The sequence below is a fragment of the Rhineura floridana genome, chromosome 10 (genome assembly GCF_030035675.1).
Source record: "Rhineura floridana isolate rRhiFlo1 chromosome 10, rRhiFlo1.hap2, whole genome shotgun sequence".
In the NCBI taxonomy this organism is placed as follows: Eukaryota; Metazoa; Chordata; class Lepidosauria; order Squamata; family Rhineuridae; genus Rhineura; species Rhineura floridana.
In genome coordinates this window covers 69271640-69298597 of record NC_084489.1, presented here as the reverse complement: position 1 = coordinate 69298597, position 26958 = coordinate 69271640, and the positions used below count along the sequence as shown (strand labels likewise).

Below are 26958 nucleotides of genomic sequence, written 5' to 3'. Positions count from 1 at the left end.
GTTTATATCTTTAAAATGCTCAATTCCATGCCAGCTTTTTGCAATAAAAAACAAAGATAGGCTATTTCGATTTTCTTCCTCCTTAATTCCGTGTATATGAGAGAAAGTTATAACTCACCCAGGGATTCTTTGTTGCCGACCCTTTAACAAATCTCTTTTACTGTAACGATAACAAAATGATAAGAGTAGATAGAAGAATGCTTGCCTGTTAGAATACGTTTTTCTTTAAAGAAAAAAAAGTCTTGCTTAATCAGTTTGAGCTTGCTTGAAATTCCTGGCTCCGTCCGACGTTGCTGGCAGGTGTTTCGTTCGTAATGAATTCAAGTCCCCCAACAAACACAACGAAGCTTGTGGATAATCTCTTCGTTTCTCCCTTACCTGGGAGAAAGTTTTTACCAGTCAAAAAAAACCTTTTGGCTGGTTTTAAAACTGAAAAAGCTTCCTCTGAGACGAGAGCTCGCCTCAGAGGCAGGCACAAGCTCAGCAATCCTTCCCGGAAGTCAAAAACATTTTATGTTGTGATTGTTTTGTTATCTTTATTGTATCTTCCTTTTGTATTAATATGCTGTTCACTACTTTAGGGGCCTTTGGGCCACAAAGTGGTATATAAATAAACCATAACATAGCATAGTGGGAGTGGGAGTCCAGCAGTACCTGGAGAGTAACAGGTTCTCCATCCCAGGTGCTACTCTAGATGGATTGATGGTCTGTGACACATAGAGGGCAACTTCATATTTAGCTTTTCACTGACAGGGCGAGTTTGAGTGTGTGGGACCCTTTCAACCAGGCAGTAGGTGCTGTGGAGTTTCTAGCCATGGCCTAAATCTTGGCTTATGATGGTTCTTTTTGTGTGTGCAGGATCCAAACTACTGGATACAGGTGCATCGTCTGGAGCATGGTGATGGGGGAATCCTTGACCGTGATGACATTCTCTGTGATGTTGCTGATGATAAAGACAGAGTGAGTATAAATGCTTGGAAGACTGTTCTGTTTGGGCACCTGGAAGCTTTCATTGCTGGTACTCATTGTATAACTGGAATTTAATAGTAAAGATGGGATTGTAGGGTATTGCAAGGTTTGATACAAATCATTTTGGAAAGAAATTGGTTTTTAAGACCATGCCTTTATGGCAATGCAGAACTTAGATTTTATTCCCTTGTTTTTAGCATAATGAAAATGAAATGAAGAAGTGTGAAGGTACAAACATAGTAACTCCAATAAGAGTAAAAAAATGGAAATACGAAGTTTAGGCATTTAATGTGGCTTCTAAAAATGTGTATATTGGCAGACCCTTATGAAGATCCTTTTGAAAAGTGTTATGGCATGAATACTTCTACAAAATCATCCAATTTTTATTTAGATCCAAAATAAAGATTTGCTTGGGTGTGTTGAAAGTTTTGCTGTGCAAATTTTTGTAATTGGTTTTCTATGGCATATTATATGCTGGTTTAACAATTGGATTTAGTTTGAACATGACTTTTTCTTCCTGAGATCATTCTTGGTCCTGTAGTATTAAGCGTTCTGGCATTTTTTTAAAAAAGGTGTTGTCGTCTGCCACATATAGAATTGTTCAGGATATAAAAAATGGTTCATTAATTTAATTGTTTAAATTGCTGCCCCAGGATTTGGTGATGGCCATGGAGGAAGCAGAGCTTGGAAAAGTTACTTTTTTGAACTACAACTCCTATCAGCCCCAGCCAGCATGGCCACTGGACTGGGCTGATGGGAGTTGTAGTTCAAAAAAGTAACTTTTCCAAGCTCTGGGATAGGGCTATCAATGGCTAATACTTATGAGGGCCATGTGCTGCCTCTAGGATCAGAGGTAGCATGCCACTGGAATACCAGTTGCTTTGGAGCTTAAGTGGGAAAGTTGTCTTCATATTGTGGTCATGTGCTTCCCTGAGGCATCTGGTTGGCTGCTGTGGGAAACAGGATGTTGGAGTAGAAGGACCTTTGATCTCAACCAATAGTAGCACTCTTCTAATGTCCTTAAACGAATGTTTGGAATGCAAGCCTTGTTAGTGCTAAGCTTGAGAAAATTCAAAGGAAAATAAAAAAGGTCCCTGCTTGATCAGGTCAAAGGCCCATTTAGTCCAGCCTTCTGTCCTTACAGTGGTCAACTAGATGCCTATAGGAAAATTGCAGCAGGACCTGCATGCAATAGTACTCTCCCCACCTGTGATTCTCAGCAACTGGTATTCAGAGGCATACTGCCTCCAACAGTAGAGGTAGAACACAGCCATTAAGTAGCTGATAGCCTTATCCGTCATGAATTTGTCTAATCTTCTTTTAAAGTTGGCAGATTCTCAGGCCTTTTGTGTGTCCAGAACCTTCCAACAGAGAGTTTAAGTTTTGAGATTTATGAAGAAAATGTTGAGAAACCAGACCAGGATAAAACAGCCTTCCCTAACTTTGGGTCCCCACAGAGATGTTGGACTGCTATCCTCATTGACCTCAGGCAGCATGGCCAATTGTCGAGGACAATGGTGGGAGCTGTTGTTCAACCACTTCTAGGAGCCCCAAGTTTGGGGAAAACTGGGAGGCAAGCAAATTTTTCCAATATTGTCACATTGGCACTTGTTGTTGTTATTATTAACCTGCACTTCATACTAAGGTCCCAGGGCAGGTCACAACAATTAAAAATAAAACATTAAAAACAATTTGAAGCAAATTACAATCACAAGAGAAGTGGGTCCTAAAAATACACACCTCAGATGTAAAAGGCCAGGGTGAAGAGGTGGGTTGTCAGCATTTGCCAAAAACTGTATAGTGAAGTTGCCAGATGTATGTCTATGGGAAGGGACTTCCACAACTTAAGAGGGCATTCTCTGTGGCTGTCCCTCCCACGACATGCCCTCCTGAGCTTCTGAGGATGGTGGAACTACCATGAGGGCCCCCTCTGTTGTTCTTTTCACCCAAGAGGGTCTGTAGGAAAGGAGGTGGTCTTTCATGTATTTGGGGCCTTAGTGGTTGTGGGCTTTAAATACTAAGGTGAACCTTGAATTGGGCCCAGAAAGAAACTGGCAACTAATGCAACGGTTTTTGCATTTTGTACCATTTGACGTTTCTAAGTTGTCTTCAAAGGCAGTCCCATATAGAGTGCATTGCAATAATCCCGTCTGGAACCTGAGCATGGAATACTTTGGCCAAGTAATCTGTGTCCAAAAGGGGGCAAAAGCTGATGAACCAATTGTAGCTGGAGAAAGGCACTCCTAGCCACTGAGGCCACCTGAGCTGCCAGCTGCCAGCTGCCAGTGCTGGATCTCATGTATTTTGAAGGCAATAATTTAAATTAAGCAAAAGTGAATGTTTAGGTGAAACACGAGAGCATTGCGTGTTAAGATCTCTTGAAGACATAACAGTGTAAAAATGCTATGGAATGTCTCTCCTCCTTTAGAAGGAATGTGGTCCTGGGTAAGTAACTGGTTTTACTAGAAAAAGATGGAGGCCCTTCTCATCCTTTAAAGTGGACTGAAAGCAAGCCCCACTGGCACAGCCGCCACTCCCTCCACAAACCTCTCCTGCCTCCGAGACAGCAGTTGGGATGGGATGTAAGAAGCCAGCTGACACACTCTAAGGGGTAGATTTGGCTGTGAGGCCTCCAATTGCCAGTCCTTTCTATAATGAGATGGATTAAATTTCAGTAATTCCAATAAAATAAAATTAAAAATTAAAGCATAGGGAAAGAAAATCTGAAAAGACTGCATAGCCAGGACTCTCAAAGATCTCATGTGAATGCATGTAGCATCTCCCCCACTTGCTCTTTTGCTTTTAACTCCTTTAAAGGCAACCTGTCACTGTCCATAGTATTGGCTTCCAAAGACGAGCATATTTGAGGATTCATTCTTCTGGGACAGCTTTTAATACTGACACTGCGTGTGGGTGTTTTTATGTCAACATCTTATGGCTCACAGCTCTCAACTGCCGCTTAAACAAGCAACAGCATTATTACAACAGTAAATACTATTGTGTCTGTGTCAGCGGCTGAGATACCTGTCCCACAACTGAGGATTATTTTTTCTCCTTTTCGCTCCCCCCAAGTTTTGTTTTCTTTCTTGTGATGACGAAAGCTCTGCTGCAGAGTTCTGAGTTGTTGGCAATGTGTGCAAAGCACATCGTAAACATCCAGAGCAGTTGTAGTGCTGCTGGATAGCTTTTAATTGGTCATTTGAACCTCCTTGCTTGTTTCTTCTAAGTGCTTCTGTCCGTAGTGTTTGCCAACTGCATACCTTTCTACACCCACTTGGAATATAGTTGATATTTAGCATGTCCTTCCCCTTGTCATGAATGATTTTAATTGTACATTGTTCAACTTTCTATATATATATAGCTCAGTCAGATTGGTGTTGTGTCCTCTGTCCTGGCGCTCTCTCAAACAGGGTGTTTGAACATGTTCTTTGTGGAATTTGTTTAAAGGGTACTGTACATAAGAGTTGCAGTTCCACACATGCAAGGGCTTCCTCCCCCCTCCCCAATGAAGGGGAATGCCCAGCTCAGAATGGCTTCTCATTGGCCACATCTGCATCATACATTGAAAGCGGTATCATCCTACTTTAATAGACGTGGCTTCCCCCAGAGAATCCTGGGAACTGTAGTTAAGGGTGTTGTGAGTTTTTATGAGACGCCTATTCCCTTCACAGAGCTACAATTCCCGGAATGATTTAAGAATCAATTCCTCTTCCCAGGGAAGTCGGGGAATTGTAGCTCTGTGAGGGGACTAGGGGTCTCCTAACAACTCTCAGCACCCTGAAGAGACGACAGTTCCCAGGATTCTTTAGGGAAAGCCTTGATTGTTTAAAGTGGCATAACAGTGCTTTAAATGTATAGTGTGGATGTGGCAGTTGTTTTTATACTCAGCTCAGAATGGTTTTATGTTGTCTTCCAGCTCATAGAGGAGAATGGGGAAGGGGCAGAGCTGCTGACATCTGCTCCTGTTGTTTTCTTACAGTTGTTTTCAGTATATGGAGGGGTAGTTGATAATGACTCTTAAGATATATGAGAAGTTAAAGCAGAACAGAAGGGAGAGAGAAACCCACATATAACTTGTGTGAATTTGAACATTTATTTGGGATAAGATGGGCTACACACTCATTCAAGTAAGAAGTAACCCCCAGTGGCTGGCTTTATATTAATGAAGCCAGATCTCCATTTCCTTATAAGAGTTTATAGGCTGGTCACAGAGTCAGTTGTGAAGTAGTGGATTTTCTCCAACACATGTGCCATAGGCCTTCAGTATTTGTTCCGTGTGCTGCAGAAAGTCTTATGGCACTGAATCCTAGAAATATATTTTTATCTTAGTGTTCTATAACACTCACACTAGCGTGAACTTTTGAGGACCTTTCTGGAAGGTCAGACTCTTGGGCTGTTAGCAGCCCGCTGAATTCAGATGCGTTTCTGTCTTGTGAACCTTAGCAAAGCACAGTTGATATTTGTACAGTACAAACATTTCCTGATAGTGCCTCTTTCTGTTGTAGAGAGATAAAAAATAACTGTCTTTTAGAGATTGTGTTTTTTGCTTTGTTTTTCTAAGTTGCGGTTCTTTCATCAGTGTTTAAAAATTAGTGGTCCTCTTGGTGAATGTATGTTTGAACTACTACAAAGGGTAGCAACAGGATGGTACATGCCATCCAATTTATTAAGGGGCCCTACAAAACAATATGCCGATGATGATGCACAGAGAATAGAGGGTTTTTGTTAAGGGCTGTGAGGGAAAATTGAAGGTCATGTTTAACCCAGATGAAAGAAAGCCAGAAAGAGAGAGACGGAGAAGTTGTTGGTGCAGTTGTGGCAAAAATGGTTTAAAAACCATGTGAATGAAACTGCTGAAAGGAGGCCTGTAGCCATGTTTTCATCATCTTGGATGCTGAGTGAGGTACTGATGTTAAACCTTGTGGATATTATAGCCAACTGCACTATACATTTAAAGCAGTATTATACCATCTTAAACAGTCATGGCTTCTCCCAAAGGATCCCAGGAACTGTAGTTTGTTGAGACCCTATTCCCCTCACAGAGCTACAGTTCTCAGAGTGGTTGAACAATCAATCCCTCTTTCCATGGATCTCTGGGAATTGTAGTGCTGTGAGGGGAATTAGGGGTCTCCTAACAACTCTCAATACCTTTAACAAAAGATTAGTTTCCAGGATTCTTTGGAGGAAGCCAAGTCTGTTTAAAGTGGTATGAATTGTTTGATACTGCTTTACATGCATAGTGCAGATGGGGCCTGTGTTTTAATCCTTGGTTTCTAGTGTTTCCCACCATATAAAATTAAGTAAGGATCTGGCTGAATAAAGGCATCTACCCAAATCTGTGGCAAATAGTTTGCAAACTGATCTTGGACCCTTGCACTGTACATAAGAAGCTGTCATAGGAATCAGAACATTAAAGCTCAGTATTGTCTACACTGACTGGCAGTGGCTGTTCAGGGTTTCAGACAGGAAGTCTCTCCCAGCTCTATCTGGAGTTGCTGGGGATGGAATCTGGGACCTTCTGCGTGCAAGGCAAATATACTGCTGATCTACAGCCCTTCCTCTGATGTTGAGAAAAAGCCATAATTCAGTGGTAGAGCATGTGCAGTGCTTGCAGGAACTCCCAGGTTCAAACCTAAGTATCTTCTGAGTAGGTAATGGAAAGACTCCTGCCTGAAACTATGTAGAGCCACAGCCAGTCAGTGTAGACAGTCCTTGGCTTGATGGACCAGTCGTCTGACTTGGTGTTAGATAATTAATCAAGCCAGCATCCTGTGTTGTTCCTATGTACTGGTCTACTATACCAGTTGCCTGTTTAACATGCATGATACCTCTTGAGTGTTTGTGAGTGATGGTGAAGAAAATCTTAGAGAAAGATTACAACTTGAATCAAAGCAGCTGAGCTTGAAAACTATGTGAAGGAATTGTAGTCATTGCTACTTCAAGAGTCTCTGGAAGTTTATTCAACACCACTGTAAGAAGCAGATCTGGATAAAATGTGTACCACAGATGAAGTCAGGCAAAGAAGATGGCTTTGTGGTTAATAAACACAATCAATGAAGCCATAATGGCCAAGAACACTTCCTTTAAAAAGTGGAAGTGCTGTCAAAAAAAAAAAAAAAGGAAAAGAAAAAGTGGCACAAACTCTGACAAAAGTAGTTTTCAAGCAAAAAAACAAGATATGCAGAAAATGTTTTGAGGACCATGTACTATCAACAGTGAAAAATAAAAATATCTTTAAATGTACCAGGAGCGGAAAAATCTACCAGGGAAGTATTGTATTGTTAGATAAGAAAGGACAGAGCATTGTTGAAAGAGGAGAAGGAGATTGCTGAGAAGTTGAATAAGTTTCTTGGAGATGCTGGGCAGATACCCATGCATTCAATTGCCCCCCCCCCTGTACCCCAGGAAGGTTATCTTGGGGCAAGAAGTGACATTCTGTGGCTAATGGACAAATTAAAAACTAACAAGTCACCAGATCTGGATGACATACACCTGTGACTTCTTTGAAAATGTGAAACTTCTTTAAATGGGAAACTTCCTATATTCTAACAGAAATATGCAACTTGCCATTACAATTTGCTATCTTAACAGAGGATTGGTAGGTATACAATCAATTTCCCTCATTACTTGGTAGAAAATCTATATTACAGATAGACCCTATTGAAATTAATGGATCAAAGTTAATCATGTCTTTAAATTTCGGTGGGTCGACTCTAGGCATGGCTAACAGTGGATACAACTCAAAGTTACCAAGCATTTAATAGGGCTTGCTCAGCTGCCATTTCTGTGGAAGTGACTGACTGCAAATTAGCTACTGGGCTAAATTCAAGATGATGTTTTTTGTTTATAAAGCCTTGTACAGTTTGGGCAGCATCCCCCTTGACTGCCCAACCTCCTGTGTTGTGACAGCAGCACACTGCATGTGCATGTGCTATTGTGATGATGTGAAATCCCGCACCAGCCACTGGGGGGGGGGTTGTCTGGAAGGAAGGTGGGCTGCCTGTTCCACGATCAGTGTTAGGTTGTGATTTGCGGTTGCAAAACACGCTCTGCAGCCTGATGCCATCATGGATCATGAAGCTCTACCCTCCAAGCCATAGACTGTAGATTTAGGTAGGGGCCCCTGGGGAGTGATCCACAATCATGGTTGGGTTGTGGAACATGATTTGCAGTTGCAATTCATGCTCTGCAACCCAATGCCATTGTGGATTGAGGAACTGCACCCTCCCAGGCCAGCCTGTAGATCTAGGCAGGGGTCCCTCAGGAGCAGCTGGGACCCTTGTCCTGTGCCCCACCTGGTTGCTCGCTGGTGCTGAGCCTGAGCCTGGGATCAGGATACATGTATTATTATCTCATCTTTTATATACCCAGTCAATCACTGTGCTCTGCAGCTGAGGGCCTCCTGCAGATACCATCCTGTGTGGAGGTCCATTCTGTACAACATAGGAATCGGGCCTTTAGTATTGTGGCACCTGCCCTTTAGAATTCCCTCCCCTTAACTATTAGATAGGCACTTTCTCTGTTGTCTTTCTGGCACCTACTGAAGACTTTCTTACAAAAAACCTTTTAAGTGGATACCTTTATCCCAGTCTGAAACTAGGCTGGAATTGTTTTCAAGATCTTTTAAAATATATTTTGTTTTCAAGATTTTATTTTATCACTTGTTTGTTGCCCTGTGCTCCTCTTGGGAGGAAGAGCAGGATATGATAAATAAGTCGGCCCATTTATGTCTACCCAACTATAAGGAGGTGTGACACAATGTAAAAATGTACCTCCTTTGATTTGGCACATACTGTAACTTTTTGAATGTTCTTATATAACACAAGCCAGCTGTCATGGGTCCTGTAGAGAATTTCTGGGAAAGTGAGCTTGAGGAGGAGGAGGAAGAGGAGGACTGGGACGCAGGAGAGGGCCCCAGCACCAACCCTGCCCCAGAGGCACCAGAGACTGCCAATGAGATGATGCTGGGTGTCGAGCCTCCCTGCCATCATGCCTCCTGACTCCGCCCACACCACCACCTCAGGGAGGGGGAGCTGGAGGCACAGTCAGGAGGGGACTGGTGAAGAGTTGTCTCCTCCTCTGTCACCAAGGACATGCTGGAGGATGTGCAGGCGTGAACAAACTGAACCCATTTCCCAACCCCCGCTTGCTTTCCCAGACCCAAACCAGGAAGCTCTTCCCACACAAGTAGTGAACCTGCCCCGAGTCTCCTTAAGTTGTCACCCTCAGGTAACACGCCTGTGTTTGAGTAGCCATGCTTAGTTAGGCCTTGTAGAGTCACAGAGGCCTGTATTGTCTGTAGTCTGATCTAAGAACTGCTGTAGTGTGAAATTTCACATTAAATATAAGGGAGAAATACACGTCAGTGATTCCGAGTCTGATTTCAGTGGGGTAGGCCAGGGTAGCAGCAAGGCTTTCTCCACTTCATCTGCAAGTGTGATGATTTGAATGGCTATTGATATGTAGAGTGTGGAGACATACTTTCTTATTCTGGTGTAAACGTAAGACAGTGCAAAGCCATATAAGAGTTGTATTGGCCTGGTTAGGAATGATACTGCTGATGTGCAGCCCTCAGCCACCAAGCACCGGTCAGGCTGTGTCCCTTCCTGTCAAAATGGGACACTATCATTATCTACCTTTAGGTGCCAGGTAAAAACATTTCTCTTCTCCCAGTCATTTGGCTCTTAATTTGGGCAGGCTTGTTGAGGGCTTTTGATGTTGTTGTCTCATTTAGGGGGTGGGCTGTTCCACCTCCTTTTATATTTACGTATTGTTTTTTCCTATTTCTTGTTTTAGTTTTTTATATTGGTTTTCATCTTTTCATAGATTGTAAGTCGCTTTGGGTTCACTTGTGTGAAGAGAAGCAACTTTTTGTCAAGAAAAGCAACTAATAAATGTAATAACATAAATAAATGTTCAGTTTTCTCTTTTGGGCGCCATCCCCATGTTTACTATGTCATATCCTGACCCATGTCCTGTTCCACAGAGATACCTCTTTTTTATTATTACAGCAACTGTTCTGCATTGGGAATCTCTTCCTCCTAATCCTGGTAAACTTTTCCTTCTTATGATGCTTGAAAGAAGTCTTGTTTAGACCCTGGAGATTTGACATGGTTTTCATCCTTGAACTTGGTTCTAAAAAACCTTGGATTCTGAAATAACGATGAGTGGCTTAATGATAATTAATTTAAAAATATATATATTTTGTATAAGCTGGTACAGCATAGGAGTCTGAGCTATGAGAAGAAAAAAACCCAGAAGAACACTACCCAGCTGAGGCCTCCAAAGACCTTTGCAAAAACCCTTACAGCTGACCAGCTGGACCAGGCACCAAGATCTCAATCCACCAGTGTTACTCCAAGATGGTGATGGAGAGAAGCCCCTACAATTCGAATCTTAGATGGCTAAATTTGCACTTGACGATAAGCTAGACTTCCTGACTTATTGTGGTTTTTTGAGAGTAAAAGCACACTAGCACATGCTGCCTGATTTCTCCCCTTTCCTCCTCCCCAGCGTGTGTGGGATGAACAAACCAGGAAGCTTTGCATTGCCTTTAACCAGGGATTTTTTCAAACAAGCCATGATTGCTAGCCAGCCTGACTCCATGGTTTGCTGTTGGCCTGGGAGTCATGTTTTATTTCAGGTGCAGCAAACGATAATCTCTGGTTCAGACATAACACAAAACCAAGGCTTCCTTGTGTGTTTATTCTGCTTGCACCAGGGGAGGAGCAGTGGGTGAGTGTGATTGGACAGCATACACTAGCACACTGCTTGTTTTCAATAAACAACAATAAACAAAAAAGTCTGGCTTACCGTTACATGCAAATGCAGCTATTGGGTGGATTTAGGCAAATCACCTTCTCTCAGTCCCCCCTCCCATCTTTGCAATATGGGAATAATGGTGCTCACCTGCCTTGCAGGGTTGTTGTAAGAATTAGAACCAGATATCGTATGTGAAGCACTTTCAACACTTCGTATCACTATGCAAATACTGGTTGTTAATACAGAAGAACATGTCTGTTTTGTCAGTGTAATGGCTCCCTTTGTGTCTGTTGTTTCACTTTTTCTAACTGCTGTCATTGTTGATTTCCTCACTTTTTGCTTATGAATATGAGAAGGATGTTAACTGTATTTGCAGTCACCTGTTCTCCAGCAGAGAGGCAGACATTCCCTCACTTGGCTTCCCTTCCCTTATTAAGCAGTCAGCATTTTTGCCCTTGCATAACTCTTCATCTCTTATTTATGCACTCAGGAGTGCAGAGATGCAAAGCGAGGCAATAAGGTACAGGAAAGCAGAGGTGTCTGGACCAGATTTCCATGTCTATACGTCAATGAAGCTGCCTTTGATTTGTGAGGTTGGTTGTGGTGTCTTGGACTCTATTGCAAAACAGATTAGGATGTTGTCTTCTTATTGGGGATTAGGTATGCCCTCTGAAAGGCTTGAGAAGAGAGCCCAAGGAATTTGGTTGTGTATTTTATTTTTGTTTTGAGAACTGTGGTGGTGGGAATTAGAAGTTCATTTTACTAGTGCTGAATTGAAGTTCATAAAACATTCATTGCACAGAGCCGTGTTAAGTGATCAAATCGCTGCTGAAATTTCCAGTGAGATAACAAATTGCTTTATGTGCAAACCCCATTTTAAAGCTCTGCAAGGGCTCTTTATCCCTTTAATTAATGTCTGGCTGTTCTTTGCCTGGCTGTAGAAAATGCAGGGTTTAAGCAGCTGAAACTCCTAGGGTAGGAGGAGATGGATTGAAGGAGGTACAGTAAAGCAGCTGGAGATGGAGCTGGAGCACTTTACATATTGATGGCCTGATTTTTTTTTTTAATTTTCTTTGACCCTCTGAGGCTTCTATTTACACAGATGCAAGTCCTGCTGAACTCAATCAGCAGCAAGTGATTGAGGTGAGCAAAAGAGAGCTGACCTCTTTTCTGAAGCTTAGGGAATCTGATTCATAATGCAACACGTGGTGTGTGCCATTTATTTCTAAAACTTTTCATTTTAAGTCTGAAGTTGCTTCTAAAGGACAGCAGCATGAAATACATTTTGTGACGGCACTCTAACCTGAGACTGGCTCATGTCCTTCTGCCAGCATCACCCCACCCGTCTAGTAGTGCTTGAGAAGTACTTTGAACATGCTGGAAGGCATCCATTTTTATTTCACATGTTTGTGGGGGTCTGGGAGCAATCTGAACCCAGTGAGTTCAGTGTGATCAAATTCTGCTAGAAACCTACCTGAGGCCTTCCCTTGAATGCCCATCTATTCCCAGAATTTCTAGTGAAGGCTTCAGATTATGACAGCAGGTGACTTTCTGCCTTTTGCCTCTGTTCAGCTCTGGAGTTGTGCTTTGCAGCTGGGGATGGATCTCCTCTGAGATCCAGGATTGTCGTATAATTTCAAGAGGCCATTTGCACACAGCTCTAGGAAACTGGATCTGAGACTTTGTTTTTGATTAGACAGGAGGACCCAAGCTGTAACCAAGGGCTTAATGGCAGAGGTGGGCTTTGAGAAAAGATGTGAAGCAAGTTAAGAGAAGGGAGGCTCCACATGAGCCTTCTGGTCAGGGTTTCCAGGAATTAATACATAATACATAAGCGTTATCAAGTATCCTATTGGTTTTAGATATGTTGAAGTATTGCGACACGTGTGCCTATGTTGTTTTAACACTGTGTCTTAGAACTGAGCTTCCAGTTTTAGGGTAGGAGTGTGCTAACTGGTAGCCCATGCCTTAAATTGGGAGGACAGGTCATGTGGGCACTTCAGGATTTGGATATGCAACACTTTGGTAGTCAGTTGCAGCATTTTAAAGTTGAGCAATGATCTTCTGTGGCAATCCAGGCCAAGTTACAAATCTAGGCCATGTTAACATTAGCACACTCAAAAATGCTGACTCCTCTTTCCCGTTCATTCAATGGTGACCCTATCATTAATCCTTGTCTTGTAAAGAGAGAATGATGCTGTAATGCTTCAAAATTCCCTCTTTCTCTCTGTGTGTAACAAATTCACAGCCTTTTTATCTCTTAACACCTGGAGGGCTTTACTATAATTCCAAGCATAGAAATTGTGAGATTTATACTTTGGAGCTATGACTAACACCTCGTTTTGTTTAAGTTCTTGGCTAAAGCCATCTCGGTTGTAAATTATTTTCACTTGTCCTATGTGAAGTGGATAACACACACACAGAGGAAGGCGGTGGGTGGAAAGGTCTCTAACTCAACACAGGCAAGACTAGTTCCCCTTTTTAAAAAGCCTTATGTGTTACTGTTTACAATTATTGGACCACATGTTTGGCTGCACTTTTGAGTGAAATTTGCCTTCAGCAGAACAACAGGCTGGGGCATGGGCTGGATCAGCTATCCGTATGGATATGTCCAAAGGGTTTCCCACACATTCCACAGAGGCCAACCTGTGGTTGCCACTGAGGGAACAGTCAGTAGGAAGCTGCAGCCAATATCAGCTTTCTGATAAATATAGCTATCTGACACATATGTTTCCTGTATCCACGCTTTTCAGGTTTGGTGTATGCTTATAATATCTTCGATGTGCTGCTAAAAATGTGATATGTGATCTTAAGCATTGTTTCAAGTTTCTATACCATATTATCATAAATACAAGAGTTAGGGCTCAGTCATACATACTTCATATCTCATCACTCAGTAGATGGAATGTTTGAACATTGTCCATTATTATTATTGTTACTATTACATTTATCAGTTGCTTTATACAAAGAAAAGTCTTAAAGCAACTTGACAAGAGAAAATATGTCAGAAAAAAGCAATTTGAAACCAGGAAAAGATGTTGTCAATACAAAGTACATATAATGCTAATCCAGCAACATATTAATAAGGACAAGTCTTACCCAGTTGATGATCACCACCATAGGAGACAATTTAATTTCCAAAGGCCTGGGTAAACAAAAAGGCCTTAGTCCGTCACCTAAAGACTGACAAACATGGCACCAGGTGCGTCTCCCTGCAGAAAACATTCCACAGATGAGGAGGCGCATTCTTGTGTGGTCGCACTCTATACCTCCTCATTGTTTATCTGATGTACGAAAGCTCTGTCTCTGGTGGTGGTTGTTCCATACATGCAAGTCATCCCTCGATGTTGGAAGCATTCAGAGATGAGCATGCCTGTGAAAGCTTGCCCTGTAGCAACAATGTTTCATATTGGATTAAAAAAAGGATGGGGCACCTTTTTTAAACCCATGGGCTGCATTCTGTTGTGGCTAGCTCTCTGGAGGCCTATATGCCTGCAGTGAGTGGGGCTTGTGCAGAATTGGATTGGGCCAATGCAAATAAGGGCAGAGTTCTAGATATAAATCAACACATACACATCCATATTTAGCCACATGTACATGCATTCATAACACTTGTATATAACACCCATGCACCATAGCATAATTACATAGCATAATTAAAAGTACAGAGCAATAGAAATGATGGCAGGGATTCCTGTTATTACTTTTTCAGTTAACTTATCTGCCTTAGTGCAGTTGTGAAGCCCCAAGTGTTTTTGATCCCTGCGGTGAAAGGAAGCTCTCTGTAAATGCATGTTCTCAATTTTTTATGCAGAGTACTGCCTGGCTTGAAGAAGAGAAAGCTGAAGCTGTTTTGTATGCACAGAGCTCTATTTGAATTGCTGGATCCCAGCCATTGCAAGAAACTTTAGCACTTCAGATCTTGTTAGATTACATGCCAACTACATTTTTTAAAATCTGGTAGCTCCCGTCTAAATTTGCTTACAATGGCTTCCTACTAATATAGAGTCAGTGTCATTAATATGTTGCTTAAACTGGTAACTCTTTGCCACAGAGGTCTTAAGCTATTGCTTATATGAATAATCAGTAAGAAAGTTATTGAAAATGTAACATTTAGAAAAGGTGCAGGGAACTTCTGACCTTCCAGATGTTAGTTTATTTATTTATTACATTTATATCCTACCTTCCCTCCTAGGAGCTTGTGGTATACCATGGTCCTTCCCTCTTGTCATTTTATCCTCATGACAACCCTGTGAAGTTGGTTAGGCTGAGAGATAGTAACTCGCCCAAGGTCACTCACTGAGCTTCATGGCTGAGTGGGGATTTGAACCCTTGTCTCCAACACTAGTCTAACGCTATATCCACTAGACCACACCAGTTCTTGTCAATAATAATGCATTTTATTATAAAATCAATGCACATTTGGGGAAAAGGAGGACTTTTGTTTTATCCTAGCATCCTTAGTGAGGTGGCTGTTGATAGTCAGTAGCTCACCAGACATTGGTTGGGTGTGGTTACAATGGATAGGCCTTTCCTGCTGCTCATTATATTCGAAGACACTGGAAGAAGTCTGTCCAGTTCACCTGAGCCTTTGACCTGCTTTAAGCTGCTCTGTTGTTGTAAGCTCACATGTCTTTAGGCTGTTTATGCTTGATTTGTTCTTCTTAGTGTTTTATATTGTTTTAAATTGCACTTGTAAGCTGCCTTGAGGACTATAACACTGGAAAGATGGGACAGAAACCTTTTAAAATGAACATTTCCAAGAAGTTACAACTTGAAGCTTTTAGTTTGTTGGGAATCCAAAGCAAGGAGGCAAGGGATGAAAATGCCCACAATCTTGTGTGTGTGTGTGTATGTGTAAGAGAAGAGAGAGGTGAACATAGCTGAAATTTGGCTCCAGTGAAAGTTCTAATGGTTGGTTTGTCTGTGGAAACTCAACCCTGACTTGTCAATGGATACAATACAGCTTGTGCAATGAGTCTGTGCAAGGGAGGAGTTAAGAAGATGGCTTTGAACCCCAGTTGCGCTGCTTCACCTCCACCCTGTAGGTGCTGACACAACCTCCACACCCTTTCAGTTTGCATTAAACTACCTTTCCTTCACCTTTTGGTGTGCTTCAGCAGGATAAGTGCTGCTGCTTTACATCAACGTTGCAGATGCTCTCAGTGTGAAGATTCTAGGCTGAGTTCCCAGTGACAGCAACTCTTAGAACAAAATGTGTGACCATTTGAATACATGACACATACTTTCCAAGTGGTACCTATCGTGCCAGGTGGCTGGCTTTCCTGTAAGACTGAAGGCATTCGATTTACTTGGAAAGCAGAAACGTCTGGAAACTGGTACCTGTGCGCCACAGCTTGGGTGATCGAGGACTTGGCTTTGGCACTGGTGTTGGTGGATTAAAATGGCAGACAAACCAAGAATGAAAATGAAAAAGAAATCCAAGTCATTTTCCTATGATCGCCGAAGGGATTCAGTGAAAGTTAGGAGGCAGGCTAAATCTCTCCGCTTCAAGTCTGCTACCTTGGAAACCTGTAAAAGACAAGTGAAAGAGAGGCAGGTTGGTACGAATTTATTTGGCACAGTTCCTAGTTGCTTGAAGTTAATACAGATTTTGATTTTAATTTTAATTTGCTGGGTGTAGTTTTACCTTCCCCCCCCTCCCAGTGGCTGTCTTGCTTGCCTTTCCCCCCATTTAGTAGCCCTCCTCAGCTTTGGGTCCCCAGATCTTGTTGGGCTACAACTCCCAATATCTTCAGCAAGCATCAGGGATGACGGGGGTTGTAGCCACAAGAACATTTGGAGACAGACACCAGCTTGGGGAAAGCAAATTCATAGCACTAGCAGCCTGTTTGTTTCCTGAGTACCTTCTGAGAATGTAGGGTGAGAGATTATATCTGCTTTTTAAGAGCACTGTTGTGGGTGATCAGTGCACTGAATGAGATTCTTAGCTATTTGCAAATGTTTATTCAGGGGCTGGCTGATTCCCCTGCTGATCACTTCAAGTCCCAATGGACCAGCATTGCCATCAGTTCAAACACTTCACAATCAGAAGTACCTTTATATTTTACTTGTTTCAATTAAATTTGTATCCCAGCCTTTCTTCCAAGGGACTTAAAAGTGGCATACATGTTTTTCCTCCTCCCAATTTTATCATCACAGCAACCCTGTGAGGTAGATTATAGGCTGGCAGAGTGTGACTGACTCAAGCTTACCCAGTGAGCTTCCTGGCTGAGTGGAGATTTGAACCCTGGTCGACCAGGTTGTAGTCCAACACTCTAACCACTATGCCACAATTCTGGCACTTTCTGGTTTGAGGTTGCTGCACCTCCTGGGAGAACATGGCATGATCCATCAGGTTTGAGATGATTAAAGAATGTTGAAGGTTTAGTGTTTGTCAGAGTGTGCCTGGGTGCCTTTATGCTACAATGACTTTAAATTCTAATTTCGTTTTTGCAAGGATAGTTCATAAGGACTGTGCATAGAATGACTTTGTGTTGAGTTGTGTTGAGCTAAACAGAAGACAAGAGTGTCCCTCACCTGTTCTGGAGGGACTAGTTTTCTTTTACTGTTTGTTAGGTTCTTGTATTTTCTCCCTTGGGCACAGGGTTGGTAAGAAAAATATGTAAAATAAAAACATAATAATAATAATAAAAAACCAACCCTGGAAATATAAATGTTAGGCATTTACTCTTCAAGAAAGAAGAGCAAATATTGGAGAGCAGATACAGGGAGCACAAGGTAGCTGAAGAACCAGCTGGAGCTGGACATAGGCACTCCTTGCCGCAGAAGCCACTTGTGCTTCAAGTCAGAGTTTGGCATCCCAGGAGTACCACCATAGTATGCAGCTGCTCCTTCAGGGTGAGTGTGATCCCATCTAGAACAGGCTGCCTAATCACTTCCCAGTTGTGGGAGCCACAATTTCCATCTTGTTGGGATTCACATTCAGTGTATGGACTCTCATTCAGTCCATTATCGTCTCCAGATAGTGATTTAGCACCTGCACAGTTTCACCTGATTCAGATGGAATAGAGAGATAGAAATGGCTATTATTCTCATATTTGTTGCACCATTTCCTAAATGCCCAGATGATCTTCCCAAGAAGCCTCATATAGACGTTATAAAGAATAGGACGCAAGATGGAGTCTTGTAGAGATCCTAGAACACAAGTGTCACAGGGTCAAGCAGAAATGTCCTAGTGTTACTCTCTGGAAATGATCCCCCTACAGATAGGAGCAGAACCACAATTCCCAATCAGCAGAGCTTCCCCAGGAGGACACCATAGTTGATAGATTCAAAAAGTGGCTGAGAGGTCAAGGAGGACCAATGGGATTGCACTCTCTGATCTCTCCCCCCTCCCCAATATAGGCCATCAATCAGGGTGACCAAAGCCATTTTGGTACCAAACACCTGCCTGATGCTAGCATGCAATGGGTCTTGGGTTCTATCAACTTAGCCTTCCTTGGTGATGGGTGACACAGTGAGTACTGGAGCAATCCTAAGTATAGGAAGCTGGTGGTAGTTAGGCTGGCTTAATTTAAGCCATTGTAAGTTGTCCCTATTCCAAACTCTGTTCAGGAGCGGGGCTACTGCTGGCTGAAGCAGCCCAAGCCCCATAGAGAGAAAACAAGCCTTTAAAACAGAATTTGACTTGCACCACCTTGTTTGTCAGCATACGTTCTGCCGGGTTGCCAGATTACTGAAAGCAGTTTGAAATAGGGGCAAGTCTCTTCTTGCTCTGCCCCATCCCCAGAATGCCCCCCTTTTTTGGAATTTACCCTGATCTAAGTTCCATCGGCTGAGTCTTGGCTGAGCCAACATAGCTCCAGCTCAGCCGGGTTAAGGAATTTATGCTGATATATCTCCAGCTGAGCCAGGATGAGTGAGTTACGCTGACAATAGCCCTGGGACAGATCAATATCCACTTGTTCCAAACTCACTCACCCCAATGGATCTTGGATTTGGATTGCACTGTAAGTGCAGTAATTCACATGGCCATCTAAAGCAGGGTCTCTTGTGTGTGGGGGCTCTGTAAGGCCATTAAGTCCAGAGTCTAAAATTACTATACTGTGAGACTGCATTAAGTGAGTAAACAGCTGCAAAGCAGAATAGCATGACAGACCTCCTTGCAAAGGTTATTGCTAGAAGGTATATAAGGTTAAGATAGACACGCTTGCCTTTAAGACTGGGATACTGATTTGTTAACAATAGCAAAGCGAGAACACTCATTTACATGTTCATGTGTCTTTTTACTGTACATCACATTATTTGGATGAGTGCCGCAGCTGGTGCCTGACCTCTAGTGGTCAGTTGGAAATACTGATTGAAAAACAACATGCTTTTTGCATGGTGATGTGTAAGTTAGAATTGAAAGTTGGTGGTTATTTCTTACAGATAAGACTACATTTGGCTGATTAAAATTATTCTTTCCTCCATAGGGCTTGACAAATGGTAGGGGGAAATTGCCAATCACATGTTTAAATTTTGTACAATTGTGAAGGAAAGAATTAAAAAAAACCCTGGCAACTGGGGATTCTTGGATTCTTTTTATGAGGCTGTATAACAGAGATCAGAATACTTTTTTCAGCCTGAGGGCCACATTCCCTCCTGGGCAATGTTCCAGGAGCCGCATACTAATAGTAAGCAAGTCTAGAAGCAAAAACTGGGTGAAGCAACAGATGTGACTTTTTACTTTGTACTGTAGGCTACACTGTGCAAAGTCAGAGTTTTATGCACACTCACATACCCCTGCCTTTCTCCATCCTTCATCCAGGGGAGCAAGAGGCATTGTCACAGTTTCAGAACACATTCCAGCCAGGCAAACGCTCTTGAAAACATATATTATCTAGAAACAGGATTATGGCATCAAAATCCTGAAATCTGTCCTTCCTGATGAGATTAGGAAATGTATGTGCTTTGTTTGGATTGTGGAAAAATCATATAATTTTGTTGTTGTTTCAGCTTGCATACATATGGCTGATCTAGGCTTTTGTTGGGTAATTATGTTTTATTATGTTTTTTTTTCAATGGCTTTATTTTCTTGTTTGTTGGCTTTAAAAAAAAAACAACAACTACCACCAAAACACTTGTATTAAAAATAAAATAAAATGATATATACATATTTTTAATCAAATAAGATAGGTATTTTTGCCCCGTGGTCCTCTCCAAGATAAAGCATGAGTAACATGAACCAGGAACATTCCGCATGCAAAGCAAATGCTATACCACTGAACTGTGGGTCTGTGCTATGTTGCAGTTCAGATTCTTATTTTCCTTTTGATTTGTGGACTGTAATTTTCATTGACGGTCTTGCTTTTAGAAGAACAAGTGTCGACAAGCGACATCAATTCCAGCAGATGCTACCTCATCTGACTGCAGCCTAACGACTGCAGCATCTGGCAGAATTGAAGTTACAGTAAATCCTAACGTTGACTCATCTATTATTTAAAATAGAATGGGAGAAATGGTAGAGGCAGCTGCGCCAAACTCTGGATTGCTTTGCTGCCTTGTGCCTTTGAAGGGATGTGTTAATTTTATGGCACTGTTCGTTTGTGGAATTGGAGGGTTTTGCTGGTCCCATTGACCCCCTTTTAATGGGAAACTCTATATGTGAATGTCGCACTGTGGCATGGATCTTTTCATCAATTTCAGTGCTCACCTCTGTATGGTCTGTATTACAACTTCCACTGAGATTGAGCTATTGCTGTCGGAGTCATCTTTCTTTTTTTGGTTTGCATTGGGGGTAAGTAGCAGGCACCTTAACCATGTCATAACTGCTGTATAAATACATAACACATAAACCATAATTTACCATTTTTGTGAATGAGCCTCTGATTGTGAGCTTCTTGCTAACCTTCCTCTCCCTGCAGCTATGATGAGGTGATCAGAAACTTTTGCTTATGTCACAGTGGGAAACCTGTGGTTCTCTTACGTTGTTTGACTCCCAACTCCCATTAGCCCCAGCCAGTATGGCCAACAATCAGGGATTAAAGGAACTGTAGTCTAACAGTGTTTGGAAGGCCACAGGTTCCCCTTCCCTGCTTATGTTTTCAACTAGCTGTAATTTGTCATTATGTATGGACCCAGACAAACTGGTTAATCTTAACTATAGTTTAGGGAGAAAAGCCACCTAAACCATAATTTCTGATCATGGTTTGTTTTCCTAAACCATAGTTAAGGCCCGCAGTTCTTTGGGTTCACACATAAAAAGCATTTAGTTAAAAATGAAAGCAAAGTCTTCCTAGTTCTTCCTCATAGCTTTTAGGGAGGAGGAGAGGAGAAGCACATGAGCTCCAAGGCTTGTGCATGTAATGCTAAAAAATGTTTAGTGTTGCATCTGAAATCCAGCCATAGAGTTTAAGCCAATCTCTGCTGAATCAGAATTAGCTTCTTTCAATTTCAAGTCAGAAGTGATTATTTGCTTTGAAGCTGGCCTCAGTCTGGGAATGGCATTTGTTTCATTAAAGCACATAATGTGTGTCTTCATTCCCTTTCTTCCAGCAAGGGGCTTTCTATTGTAACAGCTTGGAATGTTCCATTGTTTCAGAAAACCTGTTTGAACTCAGTGACTCAATTCAGATGCCTCGTTTCCTGATTCTCCAAGCCATGGTTTGGAAACAGTGTTTTATCTCTGGATTCTGTGATCTCGGAATTAAGCTTCTGTCTGCTTCTAGTAGTGACCATTTCTGCCTAGGATAATGAAGTACATACTCCCTCCAGTACTATCTGTATTATCTTTTAAGCATTCCAGTAGTGAATTACTGCTAGTTCATAGTATTTTGTTTCGCTAACAGTGCAACCCTATACGTGTGTACTCAGAAGTAGAGATGTGAAGGCCCAGAAAAAAACTGGAAAAATTATGGAATTTTTTAACCTGTTCCTCCCCCCCCCAGCATGTGTTGTTTTTTCCCTGAAAAATTGGAAAAAATGCAAAAATGGTGGGCTATGATATGTAGAAGGGATATAGAAGCTTGTTTCAATCTGGGCAAACCTTCAATTTTTCAAAGTCCATGATCAATACTATGACAAATATAACAAAGCAGAAACTGAAGATGATAGGTCAAAAAATGAGATTTACTGCATTTCATGTAGTACTCATTGAGTCTTGGTTTCCCTCCTCATTTTCTCAGCTCTTTCTGTGAAAATGAGTGCTTACATCTGCTTCTCGTTGTGGAGGACTGGAGGAGACATAATAATTTTAAGAATACATAAGGATTTTCTTTTTTAAAAACCAAACAGTAGTTTCTTCTGTTTTTATTGTTTTTTGCCTGCACCTCATAAACTGGCAAAATCAAAGAGATGCTAGGCTCCTTACAGTTCAACAGCTGGTAGCTCCATTTATAACAAAAAGTAAACTCAGTTTGCAGTTATATTCTGAATAAACTGTACTTTTAATATGCCAAAGAAAATTTAATGGAAAAACAAGTTACACATAATACATTTTACATTCCTAAAATAAATTTTTGTGTTATTTTGTTCATTTTGTACGTCGCCCAGAGTGGCTGGCTGGATGGCCAGCCAGATGGGCGACTAAGAAATCCAATCAATCAATCAATCAATCAATCAATCAATCAATCAATAAACGAAGTGCCTTTCAGTCTGTAAAGTGTGCTAGAAAAACCTAGTATTGCACATTTCCCACCAAATTTGTGTTCTCCCCCCCCAACCCTCCCCTGGGCTTTTTTCATGGCTTCAAAATTTCTGGAAGTTTTACATTTCTACTCAAAAGCAAATCCCAGTGAGTTCAATGGAGCTTACTTCTGGGTAAATGAGTATAGGACTGGAGCTGTAGATATTTAGTTGAATGTGGAAATCTGGATGTGAACATAGAAAAATTTGCCACCAGGAAATGTGAAGACCCCCTAAAGATAGATTTGTTCAAATACCTCTTTTTGAACTAATATGGCTGCAAGTTGGACAGTATCTCCAAAATTTTGGTAATGTTGTAGACATTGTAGATGCAATTTGGGCATCTCATTTTGTGTAACTACTTCTGAAAGGCAGGCCAGAAGTAATAATAATCCTGTTGTTGAAATCAGCCAGCAAGCAAAGTAATACAAGAAATCAAAATCAAAACATGGGAGAACAAGAAGAACCCTTTCCCAAGCTAGAGGATTAAAGAGTGCTTTCTCCAATCCTACATCTGACACCCTTAAGTGATAGAAACCTGAATGGACAATAAGAAATAGTTAAAAAAGCGTTACCGTATCCAGGAAAATTAAGGGTGTTCTCTGTGTCCTTCATTCATAAATTAATTTGGATAGTCATTTCTTGCACCATCATATGATGAAGGCAGACTTTTGTTCCTCCCCCCACCACATCAGAGGATTCTTGCTTATCTTGAAAGTTGTCTTCAACTATCACTTACAGAAGGCTTCAAAGCTGTTTATAGGCAAATGCCTCTGTTGTTGTTTGGTACTGCAGCTGCAGAATAAATATATTATGAATGCACAAGCTCTAACTCTGAAGCTGTTCTGAAATTGGCTAGGTTGACTTCATTAGGTTTTGCACAGTTAGAACAGTTCAGTTCATTATTATTACTGCTTGGGCCAAAGGCCATTGCAGGAGTTAGAAGAAAATGTTAATGTAGCCCTGCACCAGAGATTATTAGCATTTTGTTATAGTTGCTGGACTCCCTCCTCCCCAAGCACTGGGTGGTATGTAATTAAGGCCTTAGTCCAGAAAATGTGCAGTTCATCTGCCCCCTAGTTGAATTGAAGGAGGGAGTATTTTCTCTATTTTTATAAAGCACTGTAAACTCTTTTGTTTCTTTTGATTTTATTTTTCAAATTGCAAGTCCCTCTGAGCCCTTGATTCTGTAATATGGTTCAAAAGTTGCCATATTAAATCCCTGGCATCTCCATTGTAGGGCTGTGAAAGAATCCTGTTTGAAGAGCAACTGCCAGTCAGTGAAGGCAGTACTGATTTAGATGGAGAAACGGTCAGACTTGGTGTAAGGCAGCTTCCTGTGTTTGTTATAAATATAATATAGTTGCAGAGATACAAATGGAAATGGACAGCCTTCAAGTCAATCCCCACTTATGGTGACCCTATGAATAGGGATTTCATGGTAAGCGGTATTCAGAGGGGGTTTACCATTACCTCCCTCTGAGGCTAGTCCTCCCCAGCTGGCTAGGGCCTGCTCAGCTTGGCACAGCTGCACAAGCCAGCCCCTTCCTTGCCTGCAACTGCCAGCTGGGGGGCAACTGGATTCCTTGGGACTATGCAGCTTGCCCACAGCTGCACAGGTGGCAGGGCACGTAACCCCTGAGCCACTCCCTGTGGGGGTGATCTTTAGCTGGCCTTTTACACCCAGGAGACATGAGTGGGGATTTGAACTCACAGACTCTGGACTCCCAGCAGGCTCTCCTCCCCACTGTGCTATACGAGCTGTGCAGAGATACAAAACACAACATTTTTTTTAAAAAAAGAAGTCTACACTAGGGACACCACATAAATCATTAGTCTGACATTTTCCCATCAAGTGTAATTTGTTTTATAGGTATCCATCACATTGTCAGAATGTCTATTTTTCAAAATATTCCCTTTTTAATTTAACACACACTTTCTCTGCTACAAAGTAAGCTGCCAAATAAAGGACATCTCTCTTTAGCAAGGAGCCCCGAAGGAACATTGACAAATTATACCCTAGCACAAGTAATTCAGTTATTGCGCTCCAGTAGATGTAATAACAGGGAATGCAGGTATACTTTTGAGACATCAGTCTTTTTCTGTCTGTCCACTGCACCTGTTTGCTTTTGTACAGAACAGTTAAGTATTGACAAGGAGTTGTTGTATTAGACGTTGATATATGTTGTCCCTGTAAAGATGTTACTGTAGTGTACATTATCTTTTTTAAAAAAAATCCAGTATGGTTTTCTGAGCCACAGAAAATGTTCTCCATTGTAGGAGAAGTGACTGATGTTCCTCAAAAGCATTCATGAAGTTCTCAAGTATGTAAATCAACTTTTATCCTATTTTAATGATGGAATGAGCTATGATAATGTTATGTTCTGGTCCAGTGCAGGATTTCACAGAAAAGGAGACAAGGCTGGTCAGAAGTTGCAGGACAACAGATAGGTCTGACAGAACAACTTGCTCCAACAAAGGCTGAGAGCAGAGTGAGCCTTTTTACGCTCCTGCTTTCAGCTCCAGCCCCTTGTGACCAACTCTAATTCTTAAAGGGCCAGCCCTCTGGCCTGAAGATGGCATTTCTTCTCAGTTCCCTAGCCTCCCACCAGGTGTGCTCCCTGCAACGCTGGACTAGAGAGGTCATGGGGGAGACATTTAGTTTCTCAGGGGATGGTGCCTGTGAGGGTCTAGGCTCTGGGCCTACAGATGCAGGAGGTCCTTTTGCGGGGTCATCTTCCTCAACCTCAGCTGTTTCCTGATCAGCAGCAGGCTCAAAGTCCTGCACTTAAGAACATAAGAAGAGCCTTGCTGGATCAGGCCAGTGGCCCATCTAGTCCAGCATCCTGTTCTCACAGGGGCCAACCAGGTGCCTGGGGGAAGCACGCAAGCAGGACCTGAGTGCAAGAACACTTGGTCTGGCTCTTTAGCTAGAAAGTTTGCAGTCTCTGATGCTGAGCCGTGACTGCTGCTGGACTCTTGGCTCGTGACAGTTAAGTTACATTCTGTGCTCAGTTTGTGGCTGAATCTATCTTGAGCATTTTGGATGTTAATGTCTGGTCACCAGGATCTTCAGATAGGAACACAAGGACATTGATCTGTTTCCTGTCCCATTTGATGATTATGAAGGTCTGCATGTGTGTGTTGCAATTTAAGAAGTAGCTATATTAGTCTTTTGCAGCAACAGAGTTTAAAACATGTTAGTATTTTATGACGCTTCAATATTAAGTCTGCATTCAGACATGGGACTTATGTTAGTTTAATGGATTAAAATTGTAGTGCTTCTGTCCTGATTTCTAAAATTCCTTTCACACTGCAGTATCTGTTGTGTTAAAGAATTGTGGCTTTTTTGGCCGATATACCGACATTTCGTGCAACTGTCTTTCACATGGCTGCAACAAACAGCGCCTTGTTTTCGTCCCTCACCCATTATGCACATGTGCACTGTTGTTGTTATATGCCTTCAAGTTGTAGTTCCTCCATAATTCACTGTGCAAGTCAGTATCTGGACATTGGGTGTGTGTGGGAAAAGGAAGAAGGGAATGCTGTTGTCTGCACCTATGCCAGAATACCGGTATAATTTTCATCAGGCAGAAAAAATTGGCACACTCCTCAAGGGTGGGAATGCATTGCATGCTGGGATATCTGTCACATGAGTGGCTGCAGCTAGCGCAAAACTCCTGTGATCTTCTGGGTTCCCAGGCTTGCAAACGGATTATTTCTGGTCTTATTTATCATGAAAATTAATGCTAAACTTCCAGTATATTCCACTAGATTTCCGGAACTAGCTTTTATGTTGTGTGAAAGGTCAAATATAATGTGCAAATTACCAGGTGAAAAATTATCAGAATAATGGAATAAAATGCAGTGTGAAAGCAGCCTAAGGATGTAAGAAAGCATTGTTTTACATTCCTTCCTGTCACATGCAGCACTTGTTTCTGTTCCACTGCTGTTCGTCTTCCGAAAAAACTACATTATTTGTCTCATTGTCCACAGTAGTGAAATTACATAACTTACATAATTATGTAAATTACGTTGTCATTATGTTATTGTATCCCATTATTTCAATACGAAGGAAATACAGTGCAAAAGGGGAAATGCCATTTGCAGATTGAAAGCAACAACAACAACAGTGAACACCAGTTGTATTCCCTGTATTGATTTCTGTTGCAGGCACGAGTCAAATAAGTGAACACTGGCAGTTTCTGCACCCGTTTCCATTTTTGCCAGAATTCTCCGAGATCCCTACTCCAAGACCCTTTGTTGTTGATGTGTGTTACGAAACTGGTGTTTATTTTGGATGGTGCGGTTCAAGTTTTCCCTGGAGTCTTTAGCAGACAAAAAAATTCTCCGTTTTTAAAAGGATGTTTCCCTTACAGCAGGGATGGGGAACCTGCAGCCCTCCAGATGTCAGTGGACTCCAGCCACAACCAGCATGGCCAGTGGTCAGGGAAGATTGGAGTCCTAGTGCAGCAACATCTGGAGGACCATAGAGGGCCCATCCCTGCCATACATTCATGTTTTGATTCTGTTAAGCTAATTTAATTTCATTGACACTGGTAGATATCTAATTTTAAGTTGTTTATGCCTCAGCATTCC

General features: G+C 41.8%; 1 protein-coding gene across 5 annotated transcripts in view; it reads left to right on the top strand.

The window, feature by feature from the left end:
• PARD3 (par-3 family cell polarity regulator) overlaps positions 1 to 26958 on the top strand; it is a 770287-nt gene that overhangs the window by 98205 nt on the left and 645124 nt on the right. For 4 of the 5 annotated variants that reach the window (XM_061585584.1, XM_061585585.1, XM_061585583.1 and 1 more), the window contains exon 2: positions 859 to 960. In XM_061585584.1, the coding sequence (XP_061441568.1) occupies positions 859 to 960 (102 nt within the window). Of the gene's footprint in view, positions 1 to 858; positions 961 to 15907; positions 16292 to 26958 lie in introns of those variants that run through there. The other variant, XM_061585586.1, reaches the window with a different exon arrangement.